The sequence below is a fragment of the Bombina bombina genome, chromosome 2 (assembly GCF_027579735.1).
Source record: "Bombina bombina isolate aBomBom1 chromosome 2, aBomBom1.pri, whole genome shotgun sequence".
NCBI classification, from domain to species: domain Eukaryota; kingdom Metazoa; phylum Chordata; class Amphibia; order Anura; family Bombinatoridae; genus Bombina; species Bombina bombina.
Genome location: NC_069500.1, coordinates 1,133,244,575 through 1,133,259,905, shown reverse-complemented (window position 1 = coordinate 1,133,259,905; position 15,331 = coordinate 1,133,244,575). Strand labels below are relative to the sequence as shown.

The following is a 15,331-nucleotide window of genomic DNA, read 5'->3' as shown; positions in this document are numbered from 1 at the left end:
AATCTTGGCTTCCCCACATTCAGAACACAGTCTATCTGGTAGTTCAGACATGTTGAACAGGCATAAACTTGATAACAAAGTACAAAAAACGTTTTAAAATAAAACCGTTACTGTCACTTTAAATTTTAAACTGAACACACTTTATTACTGCAATTGCGAAAAAGTATGAAGGAATTGTTCAAATTCACCAAAATTTCACCACAGTGTCTTAAAGCCTTAAAAGTATTGCACACCAATTTTGGAAGCTTTAACCCTTAAAATAACGGAACCGGAGCCGTTTTTATCTTTAACCCCTTTACAGTCCCTGGTATCTGCTTTGCTGAGACCCAACCAAGCCCAAAGGGGAATACGATACCAAATGACGCCTTCAGAAAGTCTTTTCTATGTATCAGAGCTCCTCACACATGCGACTGCATGTCATGCTTCTCAAAAACAAGTGCGCAATACCGGCACGAAAATGAGACTCTGCCTATGATTAGGGAAAGCCCCTAGAGAATAAGGTGTCCAAAACAGTGCCTGCCGATATTATTTTACAAAATACCCAGATTAAAATGATTCCTCAAGGCTAAATATGTTTATATATGAATCGATTTAGCCCAGAAAATGTCTACAGTCTCAAAAAGCCCTTGTGAAGCCCTTATTTATAGTCTGTAATAAAAATGGCTTACCGGATCCCATAGGGAAAATGACAGCTTCCAGCATTACATCGTCTTGTTAGAATGTGTCATACCTCAAGCAGTAAAATTCTGCTCACTGTTCCCTCAACTGAAGTTAATTCCTCTCAACAGTCCTGTGTGGAACAGCCATCGATTTTAGTAACGGTTGCTAAAATCATTTTCCTCTTACAAACAGAAATCTTCATCTCTTTTCTGTTTCAGAGTAAATAGTACATACCAGCACTATTTTAAAATAACAAACTCTTGATTGAATAATAAAAACTACAGTTAAACACTAAAAAACTCTAAGCCATCTCCGTGGAGATGTTGCCTGTACAACGGCAAAGAGAATGACTGGGGTAGGCGGAGCCTAGGAGGGATCATGTGACCAGCTTTGCTGGGCTCTTTGCCATTTCCTGTTGGGGAAGAGAATATCCCACAAGTAAGGATGACGCCGTGGACCGGACACACCTATGTTGGAGAAATACATATACATGTTATTCTCAGACTCATTTTTTGTTTGAATACATCATTCTATCTAACATTCATTTAGTGTTTAATGTCCCTATAACCCCTTCATGGGGGGTTAAACATACAGTAGTGTAAGGTTGATAGTCTTAAAATTACATACTCTTATGCAGTGCTTGACAAATATGTTCAAAAATTAGGAGCCAGTAAGAATATTTAGGAGCCAGACAGTTGGATTTGTATATAGATATATGGAGAATAACCCAAAAAGTTAGGAGCCAGGGGTAAAATTCTAGGAGCCAGTGGCTCCCAGGCTCCTGGGTTTGTCGAGCCCTGCTCTAATGAATTAGAGCATAACTAGCATGGTGCTTCAATTACATTCTCCTTTCAAATTAAACATGAAACATTAGTCTGCATGCATTGTACCTTTCAATTAATTCACATGCTTCCTTTTTTGTATATTCATTCTTGTCTGGATTAAGGTGAGTTTGAAACCACTGTAGTTTTTCACCTACAACAACGAAAATAAAAAAATATTATTTGTAAATATAACAGAAAAATTCAACTCTAATATCTGCATTGTCCAAGTATAGAAATAATATTTATTTCAATCATGTGATTTGTTAACTTCCTATAACAGAATGAATATATGCATAAGCTTATAGGAGAGCAATTTTGTCATAATAAGCAAAAGATCACATATAACCAGGGTGGATGAAAATAAATGATATAAAAAAAAAATCGGATTTATTTAAATCAGGTTACTTTCAATAAAAAGCCTTCTGAGGACAAAATCAAAAGATAGTTTTCTATTTAAAAAAATAATAATAATAATGATAAGTGGGCACTCTTAAAGTGAATGTAAACTTTCACGAATGGGTGCCCAGTTTTAAAAAACTCAAATTATGCTTACCTGATCATTTTATTTTCTTCAGATGGAAAGAGTCCACAGCTGCATTCATTACTTTTGGGAATTCAGAACCTGGCCACCAGGAGGAGGCAAAGACACCCCAGCCAAAGGCTTAAATACTACTCCCACTTCCCTCATCCCCCAATCATTCTGCAGAGGAACAAGGAACAGTAGAAGAAAAATCAGGGTGAAAAGGTGCCAGAAGAACAAAATTACGGCCATCCTACATAAAAAAATGGGCGGGAAGCTGTGGACTCCTATCCGAAGAAAAACATAATTTATGTAAGAACTTACCTGATAAATTAATTTCTTTCATATTAGCAAGAGTCCATGAGCAAGTGACGTATGGGATATACATTCCTACCAGGAGGGGCAAAGTTTCCCAAACCTTAAAATGCCTATAAATACACCCCTCACCACACCCACAATTCAGTTTAACGAAAGCATCAAAAAATAAGGAATTTAAATAATTGTGCTTCATACAAAAAAATCATAACCACCACAAAAAGGGTGGGCCTCATGGACTCTTGCTAATATGAAAGAAATGAATTTATCAGGTATGTTCTTACATAAATTATGTTTTCTTTCATGTAACTAGCAAGAGTCCATGAGCTAGTGACGTATGGGATAGCAGATACCCAAGATGTGGAACTTCCACGCAAGAGTCACTAGAGAGGGAGGGATAAAATAAAGCCAGCCAATTCCGCTGAAAAAATAATCCACAACCCAAATCAAAAGTTTTAATCTTATAATGAAAAAAACTGAAATTATAAGCAAACGAATCAAACAGAAACAGCTGCCTGAAGTACTTTTCTACCAAAAACTGCTTCAGAAGAAGAAAACACATAAAAATGGCAGAATTTAGTAAAAATATGCAAAGAAGACCAAGTCATTGCTTTGCAAATGTGATCAATAGAAGCTTCATTCTTAAAAATTCCAGGAAGTAGAAACTTACCTAGTAGAATGAGCCGTAATCCTCTGAGGCGGGAATCCACCCGACTCCAAATAAGCATGATGAATCAAAAGTTTAACCAAGATGCCAAATAAATGGCAGAAGCCTTTTGATCTTCCTAAAACCAGAAAAGATAACAAATAGACTAGAAGCCTGTCTGAAATCTGAATAGCTTCAACATAGGATTTCAAAACTCTTACCATATCCAAAGAATGAAAGAATCTTGTCAAAGAAGTCTTAGGAAAACAATAATTCCTCCCTAATGTAGTTAGAATTTACAACTTTAGGTAAGAATTGAAATGAGGACAGCAAAAAGCACCTTACCTCACCCTGATGAAAAAATCAGAAAAAGGAGATTCACAAGAAAAAACAGATAATTCAAAAACTGTTCTAGCTGAAGAGATGTCCAAAAAGAACAATACTTTCCATGAAAGTAATTAATGTCCAGAGCAAGCATATGCTCAAATAGAAGAGCCTGAAAAGCCTTCAGAACCAAATTAAAACTCCAAGGAGGAGAAATTGGCTTAATGACGGGTTTGATACGAAGCAAAGCCTGAACAAAATGATGAATATCAGGAAGCAACACTGCCTTATTCTGATGAAAAATCAGAAAAGGAAATTCACAAAAAAGAGCAGATAACTCAGAAACTCTTCTAGCAGAAGAGATAGCCAAGAGGAACAATACTTTCCAAGAAAGTAATTTAATGTTCAGAAAATGCATAGGTTCAAACGGAGGAGCCTGCAAAGCCCTCAGCACCAAATTGAGACTCCAAAGAGGAGAGATTAACTTAATGACAGGCTTGATAAGAACCAAAGTCTGTACAAAACAATGAATATCAGGATGATTAGCAATCTTTCTGTGAAAAAAGAACAGAAAGAGTAGAAATTTGTCCTATCAAGGAACTGAAAACAAAACCTTATCCAAACCAACCTGAAGAAATTATAAAATTCTAGGAATTCTAAAAGAATGCCAAGAAAATTGAGAAAAACACTAAGAAATGTAGGTCTTCCAAACTCGATAATAAATCTTTCTAGAGACAGATTTACGAGCCTGAAACATAGTATTAATCAATGAGTCAGAAAAACCTCTATGACTAAAAATCAAGCGTTCAATCTCCATCCCTTCAAATTTAAAGATTTGAGATCCTGATGGAAAAATGGGCCTTGAGAAAGAAGGTCTGTTCTTAACGGAAGAGTCCAAGGTTGGCTACTGGCCATCCAAATGAGATCCGCATACCAAAACCTGAGAGGCCATGCTGGAGCCACCAGCAGTACAAACAAACACTCCATTAGAATTTTGGAAATCACTTTTGGAAGAAGAACTAGAGGCGAAAGGATATAGACAAAATGATAATTCCAAGGAAATATCAATGCATACACTACTTCCGCCTGAGGATCCCCGGACCTGAATAGGCCCCTGGGAAGTTCTTTATTCAGATGAGATGCCAAAAGATCTATTTCTGGAAACCCTTACATCTGAAAAATTGAAAAACATATCTGGGTAAGAGAGACCATTCGCCCGGAAGTAAAGCTTGATTAACAGAGATAATCCTTTTCACAAATGTCTATACCTGGGAAAAAGACCACAGAATTTAGATAGGAGCTGGATTTAACCGAAGCAAATATCCGAGATACTTTTGTCCCAGCCTAAGGACTGATAGTCCCACCCTGATGATTGACATATACCACAGTTGTGACATTGTCTGAAAAACAATAAACGTCTCTTCTTCAAAAGAAACTAACTGAAGAACTCTGAGAATGCACGGAGTTCTAAAATATCAAATGGTAATCTCGCCTCCTGAGATTTCCAAACCCCTTGTGCTGACAGAGATCCTCAGACAGCCTCCCAACCAAAAAGACTCACATCTGTAGAGATCATGGTCCAGGTTGAAAGAAACAAAGAGACCTGTAAAACTAAATGAAGGTGAACTTAACCATCAAATAAAGATAGTTAAACATTAGGATCTGAAGATTTAAAATGTGAAATCCTAGAATCCCTGCACCATTATTCAGCATAAAAAACTTGAAAGGTTTTCCATGAAAATGAGCAAAGGGAATTAAATCCAACGCTGCAGCCATAAAACCTAAAACTTCCATGCATATATAGCAACTGAAGGAAATAATAGAGACTGAAGGTACCGACAGACGGAACCCAATAAAATTGTCACTTGTCTGATTAGAGACAAAGACAGTGACCCAAACTATCTGGAAACCTAAAAAAGGTGACCCTTGTGTGAGGAATCAAGAGCTTTTGAAAGAAAGATCCTCTAACTATGTCCTGAAAGAACAAAGTTGAATCATATGAGATTCCGCAGCCTCAGAAAATAATCTGAATGAAAACAGAAAATGAAGATATGCATCTATTGTATCTAATGAAAACAAATAATGCCATCACTGACCAACAAAAGGCAGAATAGTTTTGAATAAAACCCCAAAACCCAGTTCCTAAAAATGGAACTGGAAGAAATACCCCAGAAGATTCCAGGACTGAGCAGCGCTTGAACCCCAACGGGTGATCAGCCGCGCTTCAACATTATCCCAAAATATATAGGACCGAAACACAATTAACGAAAGTGTTAGCCTTACTGGAATATCATAGAGAAAAAAGACTTCTCACAGACGGTTTACTCTGAACTTAATTCTGTACCCAAAATCAAAGAAATTTGCAAAACAACAAATTTCAAAAAAAATCTTAACCTGCCCCTTACCAGCCAAACTGGAATACGGCACATACATTGCAATTTTAGGGAGCTGATTTTGAACTAAAAGAATTCCAATTAAAAACATGACCTGGGAATTTGTTCCTTAAAAAGAACAACCAAACTGAAATAAGCTAAAAGTTTTAGTCTTAGAACTCAATCTTGAAGCCCAGAGTAACAGTTAAGAATTAAATAAATCAGAATGTTGTTGGTCATTTGAAACTTCAATAATTAAAAAAGAAGTTTGAAAAAGACCTAAAATTTTTATTAGAAGGCACGATGTCAGACAAAGCCTTTAAAATAGAATCAGAAAAATATTCTTATAAATCTTCTAAGTATTTCTTGTACATAAGATGTAAAAAGAATAGCAATATATAAAGCATAAATACTAATGGATTCTGCATGTAAAAGTTTATCATGATAACTTATTACAAACCATAGCTAAAGATAAACATTCATAACATTTAAAATAAATGAACTTAGCTTTGGTAGGACTGAAATCAGTCAACAGGAATCCCTTAGATCGTTTTGAAACAGGAACAGTGAAATCTTGCAATATGTAATAGAAAAAAACAATATTTAAAGCAAAATTATCAAATTCCTTAAATGACAGTTTCAGGAATGGGAAAAGAATGCAAAATAATAAGCTTCTAGAAACCAGAAGCAATAAAAAAGTGAGGTTTAAATAATGTGAGGAAAAAAGTGGAACAAAAAATACGCCCACATTTTTTGGCGCCAAATATGACGCCCACATTATTGGCGCTAAAGACAACGCCCATATTTTTGGCGCCAAGTATGACGCCACATCCTCTGACGCCGGAACCGACACCTTAACGAAAGTGTTAGCCTTACTGGAATAGCTGGAATATCATAGAGAAAAAAAGACTTCTCACAGACGGTTTACTCTGAACTTAATTCTGTACCCAAAATCAAAGAAATTTGCAAAACAACAAATTTCAAAAAAATCTTAACCTGCCCCTTACCAGCCAAACTGGAATACGGCACATACATTGCAATTTTAGGGAGCTGATTTTGAACTAAAAGATTTCCAATTAAAAACATGTTACTTGGGAATTTGTTCCTTAAAAAGAACAACCAAACTGAAATAAGCTAAAAGTTTTAGTCTTAGAACTCAATCTTGAAGCCCAGAGTAACAGTTAAGAATTAAATCCAATTATAAACCAAATAATTGATTATTTTAGAAAAAAAGAAATATGGATTTTTAGAAATCATAAAATTCTTCTAGCTAAAACAGCTAAAGACATAGATTAAACCTCATTTTCAATTTTCAAGGTAAAGAAAAATAAATTGAATTAAAATGCATTATCCCATATAATGAAACTGACAGTCTGAATTTTAAAGGAATACTGATTATCCTGAATCATGGCAAATATAAGTTTAAAAACATATATTTAGAACTTTACATAGAAAGTGCCCAACCATAGCTTAGAGTGTCATAATAAAATAAGACTTACTTACCCTAAGACACTCATCTACATATAGTAGACAGCCAAACCAGTACTGAAACGAGAATCAGTAGAGGTAATGGTATATAAGAGTATATCGTCGATCTGAAAAGCGAGGTAAGAGATGAATCTCTACGACCGATAACAGAGAACCTATGAAATAGATCCCGTAGAAGGAGACCATTGAATTCAAATAGGCAATACTCTCTTCACATCCCTCTGACATTCACTGCACTCTGAGAGGAAAACCGGGCTCCAGCCTGCTGCGAAGCACATATCAACGTATAATCTAGCACAAACTTACTTCACCACCTCCATGGGAGGCAAAGTTTGTAAAACTGAATTGTGGGTGTGGTGAGGGGTGTATTTATAGGCATTTTAAGGTTTGGGAAACTTTGCCCCTCCTGGTAGGAATGTATATCCCATACGTCACTAGCTCATGGACTCTTGCTAATTACATGAAAGAAAAATTATCATCAGGTAAGCACAATTTAAGTTTTTCTTCATAAATGGAAAGAGTCCACAGCTGCATTCATTACTTTTGGGAAAACAATACCCAAGCTATAGAGGACACCGAATGAAAAAAAAAAAAAAAAAAAAAAAAAAAAGGAGGGTAAAAGAGGCGGCCCATTCTGAGGGCACCAGGCCTGAAAACCTCTACCCAACAAAATCTTGCTTCATCCGAAGCCGAGAACAACTTTGAAACAATGGAAAAGGCCCAGGACACTGACCTGCAGATAGTCCACATGCCTTGCTAGAGACTGCAGGAACTAGACTCGACCGAGTCAACAGCCTCCAAGAGACACCGTCGGCCAGCAGTCGGTCTCCAAACAACACACCCCTTACTAAAGAAAGGGAACAAACTACTGCATTCTTCCACAAAGAAGAAAAGACACGGAGAAAACAAGATTGTACTTGTAAAGTGCGGCTAATCCCCCTTAAGCGACTCAACGCGCTGCTTATTTTTTTTTTTTTCTTTATTAGAATTTTCCAGATATACATAGTTATTATATATGCAAACATTAAATCCATATATTTCTTACACAGCATGTATACAAGTCCATGTTGTCGCCAGCTACTAATGGCAATATATTACAATCGTTGTTGTTGCCCAGATATATTGTGTTGCGAGTGTCCATATCTTATCCAAGTGCTCTGGGTCTGGACTTTTAATTTAACATTTCCTTCTTAATATCCAGAAGCAATAACTAAACAACATAAGAATAAAACAGTACAAACAATAAAAACCCTAATAATTAAAGATCATTAACAATAAACAATAATTTGCAGAGAGTGCTTATTATTTGTATTTGAAAAACACTAGCAATTGGAGTGTACTGAAACTGTGTAATGCAATAGGTTAAGTAAGATGAGAACACACTTATAATTCAATTTCATACTTTAACATGTAACATATATATACTCTCTTACGTTAGTACCCCAATATGATATATCACCTGTTTTCCTATCTAATTTTGGTGGGGACATTTGTTCCCAGACCCTATATAAGAATCCCAATAAAACACCATATTATTATAGGTTAAACGAGTTGTCTTAAAGTAGAAATATCTTTCTAAAGACAAGGCCTCCTGGACCCTTTCCCTCCACATATCCACTGTAGGCATGTTAGCTGATTTCCAGTGTGAGGCGATAAGTTATTTAGCTGTGTTCAACATGATATGTCCTAAATTTCTCTTAATTGTACATTTTTCTTCCGTTAGCTCATTAAAAAGGCACACTAATGGAGTTAGAGAGATGTTACTCAACAGCACACTTTTTATTTCCTCTATTATTTGCTTCCAGTATGTGTTTGCTTCATGACATATCCACCAAATGTGGCTCATGTTGCCTATCTCCTGTGAGCATCTCCAACACCTATCATTAGCTGTTGGGAATAAATATTTAATTCTACACGGGGTCATGTACCATCTGGACAGCACTTTATAGTTTGTCTCTAGTGCATTTATTGTGTGAGCTGAATATGCTATGTTTCGAAAGATCACCTCCCACACCTTTGGTTCCTGGCTTCCCAACAGTTCCCTCTCCCATCCCCTTACAAAATTATGTGGTTTATGAGATGTAGCTTTAAGTAAGAGCATATATGTAATGGATATGAGCCCTGTTCGTGGAATTTTGGAATTACAGACTTGTTCAAATGGTGTTAATGACCGTAAGAGATTTGGCCTGCATCTGTGCGTGCTTATGAAGTGGTTAACTTGGTGATAGTGCAAACATTGCTTAAAGAACCCATTCCCCACTTCTTCCAGCTCAGCTCTGGGTTTCAGTTTACCTATGTTAGTAATTAGGGATATGGGAATGCATCCCCCCAAGCTGTGATCAGATCCCAGATAGAGTGTTCCAGGCCTGAATTGAACTCTGGATTCACCAATATTGAGCTATATTACTTGATATGCCCCCAAAATTATCACAAATATATTTCCAATCTGTAAGTGTGGCCGCTACTGTGGATGTGGCATTGCTTTGTATCTTAGATAGAAGTCTAGGTGTCCAACATGTACTACCCAACTGATTAACTCCCACCAGATAATGCTCTATTTGTATCCAGTGTTTTGGGTTGTCCGTATCGTTTCTACACCAGTCTATTATTCTTTGTAAGGGGACTGCTTTTTTGTATAATGAAAGGTTAGGTACCCCCAAACCTCCCATTTCCTTATGAGCATACATGGATAATTTATTAACCCGTGGTGGTCTTTTATTCCATATGAAATCGTATATTATTCTTTGTAGTTTCTGAATGTATATGTGGGTATTTGAGAGAGGTAGAGTCTGCATGATGTATAGGATTTTTGGTAGGAGCATCATTTTAACCGTGTTAATTCGCCCTATCCATAAGGTATTTTTCGACAACCAAGATGAGGCCTGGTTTGAAATGGCAGTCAAGAGCTTGCTGTAATTGATAGTGCGGATGGAGTCTATATTACTCGTCAAGTGTATACCCAAATATTTAATGGAAGTCAGTTGCACCTCATATGTGCAATATTTGATTATCTTAGATATATCCACTTCAGACACGTGCGCTAGAGTTCTGATTTGCTAGCGTTTATTGAAAAATTTGATACCTCCCCATACTCCTGTAATTCAGACTGTACAGTGGAGAGAGACCCCAGTGGGCAGGATAGTGACAGTAGTACGTCGTCAGCAAACATAGAAAGTTTATATTCTCTCTGGTTGATAACTATGCCCTTTATTTTTTCATTGAGTCTAATTTTGCTTGCCAGTATTTCTAAGGAGAGTATAAACAAAAGCGGGGAAGGGGGCATCCCTGTCTTGTACCGTTTCTTATCTCGAATTGCTCCGATAGGGTACCATTAATATGGATTTGGGCAGTGGGGAAAGAGTACAGGGCCATCGCTCTGTTTATAAAGGGAATGGGGAAATTAGATTTGATTAGTGTAGCCTCTAAAAAGATCCAATCCAATCTATCAAACACTTTCTCAGCGTCCGTAGAAAGCAAAACAGAGGGGATTTTGTCTCTATTTATATGTTCTAGAATATTTAATATTTTGACCGTGTTATCTTTGGCCTCTCTCCGCGGCACAAAACCCATCTGATCCGAGAAGATCAGTGTCGGCAATATACTATTGAGTCTTGCCGCCAATACCTTAGCAAATATCTTCAGGTCTATGTTCAATAAAGATATTGGACAGAAGTTGGCCGGCATATCATGTTTTTTACCCGGTTTGGGGAGTACAGATATATAGGCCTGTAATATTGTTTCTGGAAATAAACCTCCATTATCAATCTGATGAAATGCCTTTAATATATGTGGAATTAATAGATGCCCAAATAATTTATAATAGGATCCAGAAAATCCATCTGGGCCTTGGGCTTTATCAGATTTCAACAATTTAATCGCCTTGCAAACCTCTCTGCTACTAATTGGTGATTGTAATCTCTTGCTATCTATCTCAGTAATTTGTGGGACTTGGATGTTTTCTAAATAAGTAAGGCATTTAGTCCTATGTTCTGCTTGTGACCTGTTGGGAAACAAATTATATAGTATATGATTGTCAGTATATTTATGAAAATCTTAGTAGTGCTATCCAAATAATATATCAGCTTATGGCAGGGTTATAACCAATACAAATAATAATTTTCCTTAAAAATAGAAACCCTTAATCAACATGCACCTACTAGACCATACAATTAATATAAATATCTGAATTCTTTTATTTAGTTAATATCCATGAACATTTTTGAAATATTTTTGCAATAAAAGGAATATGAAATATTATTATATGCGCTTGAAAACTATTTAAATATGCTATGCAAAGTTTATACACGCTTATCTTTAAAACCAACCTTTCATTCAGACTGCATTTAAAATATTACAATGAGATCTAAAATAGCAGCTAACAAACATTCAGCAATATGATTTACAGTGCTAACTTAAACAATAGTACAATATATATATTCTGCTATTTAATTGCAATTTATCCTAATACAATATTGACTTAAAACATCAGAACTTTCATAGATAAATCACTTAGTCTACCAGACACAAATTTAAACAATACCTAGGCTTATGACTACCAATTTAAAATACAATATACTTCACCAATTTTGAACCAATTCGTAGCGGTCTTTAGGTCATCTCATTCGAGGGAAGGTTTTTGCATAAATCAAGGTTAAGTTTTGAGCTCCTTGCTTAGTGAAATTTTCCCAGGTATCTCACAGCCAAAATCAGATCAGTAGTTTCTCAGCAAGTTGCAGACAACTGTCCCCTGTGCCTTTACTACTCCCATTATATATAATCATTGATAACCTGTTTCGTTCACGCCCTTTTTGCTTGTCCCTTGTCATTGGATAATTGGTTTAGTATACATTGTTGTTATGGAAACGCCCACGGAGCCTTGTCCCTTGTCATTGGATAATTGGAATATCTTATCTTTAACAGCCAAAAGGCTTTCTGGCTGTAGTTCTCTCATGGCAACACCGGGTGGCATCATTACAAACAGACATAGCAATAAATGTAGCAATACCATTTCTGAACATTTTTAAACAACTTAATTATTTTTTTATAAAATGATTATTTAATCAGATTACAATCTCTGCATTAATCATATATAACCCCAATTACAGATGGTTAATATTAGGTTATTTTTTTTTTATTATTCTGATACCAAATATGTTATATTATTAACATTTTATTATATTAAGGCAATTTAATACTGCTAATTATTAGCTTAAAATGCATTACAATTTTATCGGTATCCTGGCATTTATATGTAATAATAGCTTATTTTTAATTCAGTATTGTACTGTATTCCAACAAGAATATGCCATATTTTATGTTTCTAATAAGCCCAGGATGTATGAACCTTCTTCATGCAGATCTGAGATTATATGTCTGAAAAATATAAACAATACAGAGGTTATTAAACATTCTTGACTGACTAAAATAGTTACCTCCCAAGCTTAGCAAATACCCATGTAATAATAGAGAATTAGACAATTTCCCAATTTCTATATTTAATACATTCTGGGGCATGCATTCAGATATAGCATGTTACATTTATGTATATTTCTTTCTGAATACATGAATCCTGTCTATGTAGATCTGAAATAAAAATAAATGTTAATAATCACTTCTCTTCAGGTCCATAAACATCTATTCATGTTCTTAAACACACAGAGGCTAAGATATTCATGCTTTCAAAATATGCATGTCTTGTATTTATTTTCCTAGTATACTTTATTTGAAATCTAAATACAGTTGTTGGAAACATGTAAGTCATGTGTTTTCTCTGCGTTATCTTAATGTCTTCATTGCCCTTTCAGTAACTTTAGATTCCAGACTTTTTGTCTCTTACTCACCACATGGGATCCCATGCACCGAAGTGCAAATGCTGAAACTCTCACCTGAGCTAAATTCTTAGGTATATGGGGAGGGGTAAATAGCTTTTATCTCACATTCCCAAACAATCACACAGATGGTTTCTGAAACTGTGTTAATTTTCAGTTCCTTGCTAAATTATACAATTGCATAATTTAGCATATTGAGTGTGTGAGATCTCCCAGAAACAATCCTTTGTTCTACAAACAGTGTGCACATCCACAGACTTACCAAATAAAGACAAATATACTTCTATACATTATTTAATAATATTCCAAATACCTTGACATGATAATAGTTTTTAAATATATCTGCTATTTGTTTTGTGTCCTCAGCTTTTACACCATTAGGTTTGTTAATCGAGTGTATATAAGTCTTAGACTGCTTGGTTTTGAGAGATCTGGCAAGTAGACGACCCGGTTTGTTGGCATTACAATAATATTTCTGTTTCAATTTATATGATATTGTTTGAGTTTTTATGTGTAAATGTGTTGTCATCTTGGTTCTATAAAATTTTAATTGCTGTAAAAGGATGTCATCTAGTGGGTGGCGCTTATGGAGGTAATACAATTGTTCTAATTCTTTGGCTATGTGCTGATATTCCTCCCTTTGTCGAATATTTTTGATAGCTCCGAGTTTAATCAGAACTCCCCTTATAATAGTGTGATTCACAAATTGTAGTTGGTGCTTCCTCCCCCTTAGTATTGTGTTGAAATAAATCCTGTAATTCCAATTCAATAGTCTCATGTATAGATGGGTCAATAATAGAGAGTCATCCAATCTCCACATAAACTCTTTTAATGGAGCTGTAGGTCACCCAAGGTTGCACTTGACCATGGAATGGTCTGACCATGCAGTATGAGAGATACTTGAGTCTATCGCGTGGGATAAAGTTAGGTGATCTAATAGTATGAAATCAATTCTGGAGTATGTTTTGTTCGGATTAGAGAAGAAGGTGTAATTTCTCTTCTCGGGATTTGATATTGGCCAAGGGTCATGGAGGCCAAATATCTTAATCAAATTCCATATGGATTTAAGTGTGCTTTTTGCTACATGTAAACGTGGATTCGAGCTGTCAAGCTTAGGGTTTATAGGTAAATTGAAGTCTCCTACTACTATCAATTGACCCTTGTGTATGTCTTGAATCTGAGAGATTAAGGATGTAAAAAAAGCTGCCTGTCTTTGATTGGGTGCGTACACATTTACTAATGTTACAGGTTTGTTGTATAGAGTGTCACTAACAACCAAAAATCTAACATCTGCATCTTTTTTCTGATCTATCAATTTAAACAGGATATAATTGTGCACTAAAATGCTTACACCATTGATCTTTTTTTTTATTATGCGCACTATGGAAGCATTGTGAGAAGCTGCTATGCATAAATTTGGGAATTGAACCTCTCTTGAAGTGGGTCTCCTGTAAGCCAACTATTTCCCCCTTTTTCTGAATTATATCCCTTAGATTTAATGACCTCTTATATGGCCCATTGAACCCCTTCACATTTTGCGATATGAGTTGAATGTGTGTCTGTCATCTTAGTTTATTTAGAATTCCTGTTGTGATTATGTTAACATATCCCAATTGCCTTGAAAGATTTCTCTGCCATTTAATAACAAAACAAAATCTAACACTATAAACAAATAAAACTTTCAACTTAAAAAAATTTCAGAGTACATCTTAAACATGTTTCACATCATTCAACCTGCTATATAAATACCAATTATAGTATCAAAAAAGCCTAAGTAATTATTATATGAACATATTCTTATACCTGAAAAAGGATACTATATGAATGCTGTTCACCCGTTTGGGCCCTAGGGTCCATGGAGGCCTGATGTAATTGCTAACAAATTCCAGCCAAAATTAATTAATCACATAAAGTACATTTCAGACTTTTTTTCATAACGTTTGACTCAATGTATAGGTAACAAACATTTTACCACAGCATCTTAAATCGACAAACATAGTAATATTAACCTTACACCTGAAACAGGATACCCTGTAGATATCATTATCAGCAAGTTTGGGCCCCAGAATCCAAGGAAGTTTGGTGTTTCATTTTCTTAGATTGGACGGTCTGCCATTCTTTACTCTGAGGCAGAGGTGTTGTATGAGGGTTGGAGAATGAGTTGGGGTCCTGTCTGTTGTCTGGTTCCATAGTTGGGGGTGGTATTTATAGTTTCTTGCAGAATTCCCCAATTTCTGAAGGCAAAGAACATATTGCTCTCCTATTCTTCAAGATAGCCACCAGTTGGAATGGATGTCCCCATCTGTAATTTATATTCCTGGCTTGCAGGTGTCTCGTGAGTGGTGATAGCTATT

General features: G+C 35.7%; 1 protein-coding gene across 1 annotated transcript in view; it reads right to left on the bottom strand.

Moving 5' to 3' along the window:
- The window catches only part of TMA16 (translation machinery associated 16 homolog), a 285,014-nt gene that overhangs the window by 80,734 nt on the left and 188,949 nt on the right, over window positions 1-15,331 (bottom strand). Inside the window, exon 4 of the mRNA XM_053700233.1 lies at window positions 1,551-1,635. Coding sequence (XP_053556208.1) covers window positions 1,551-1,635 — 85 coding nt within the window. The remainder of the gene's footprint in view (window positions 1-1,550; window positions 1,636-15,331) is intronic.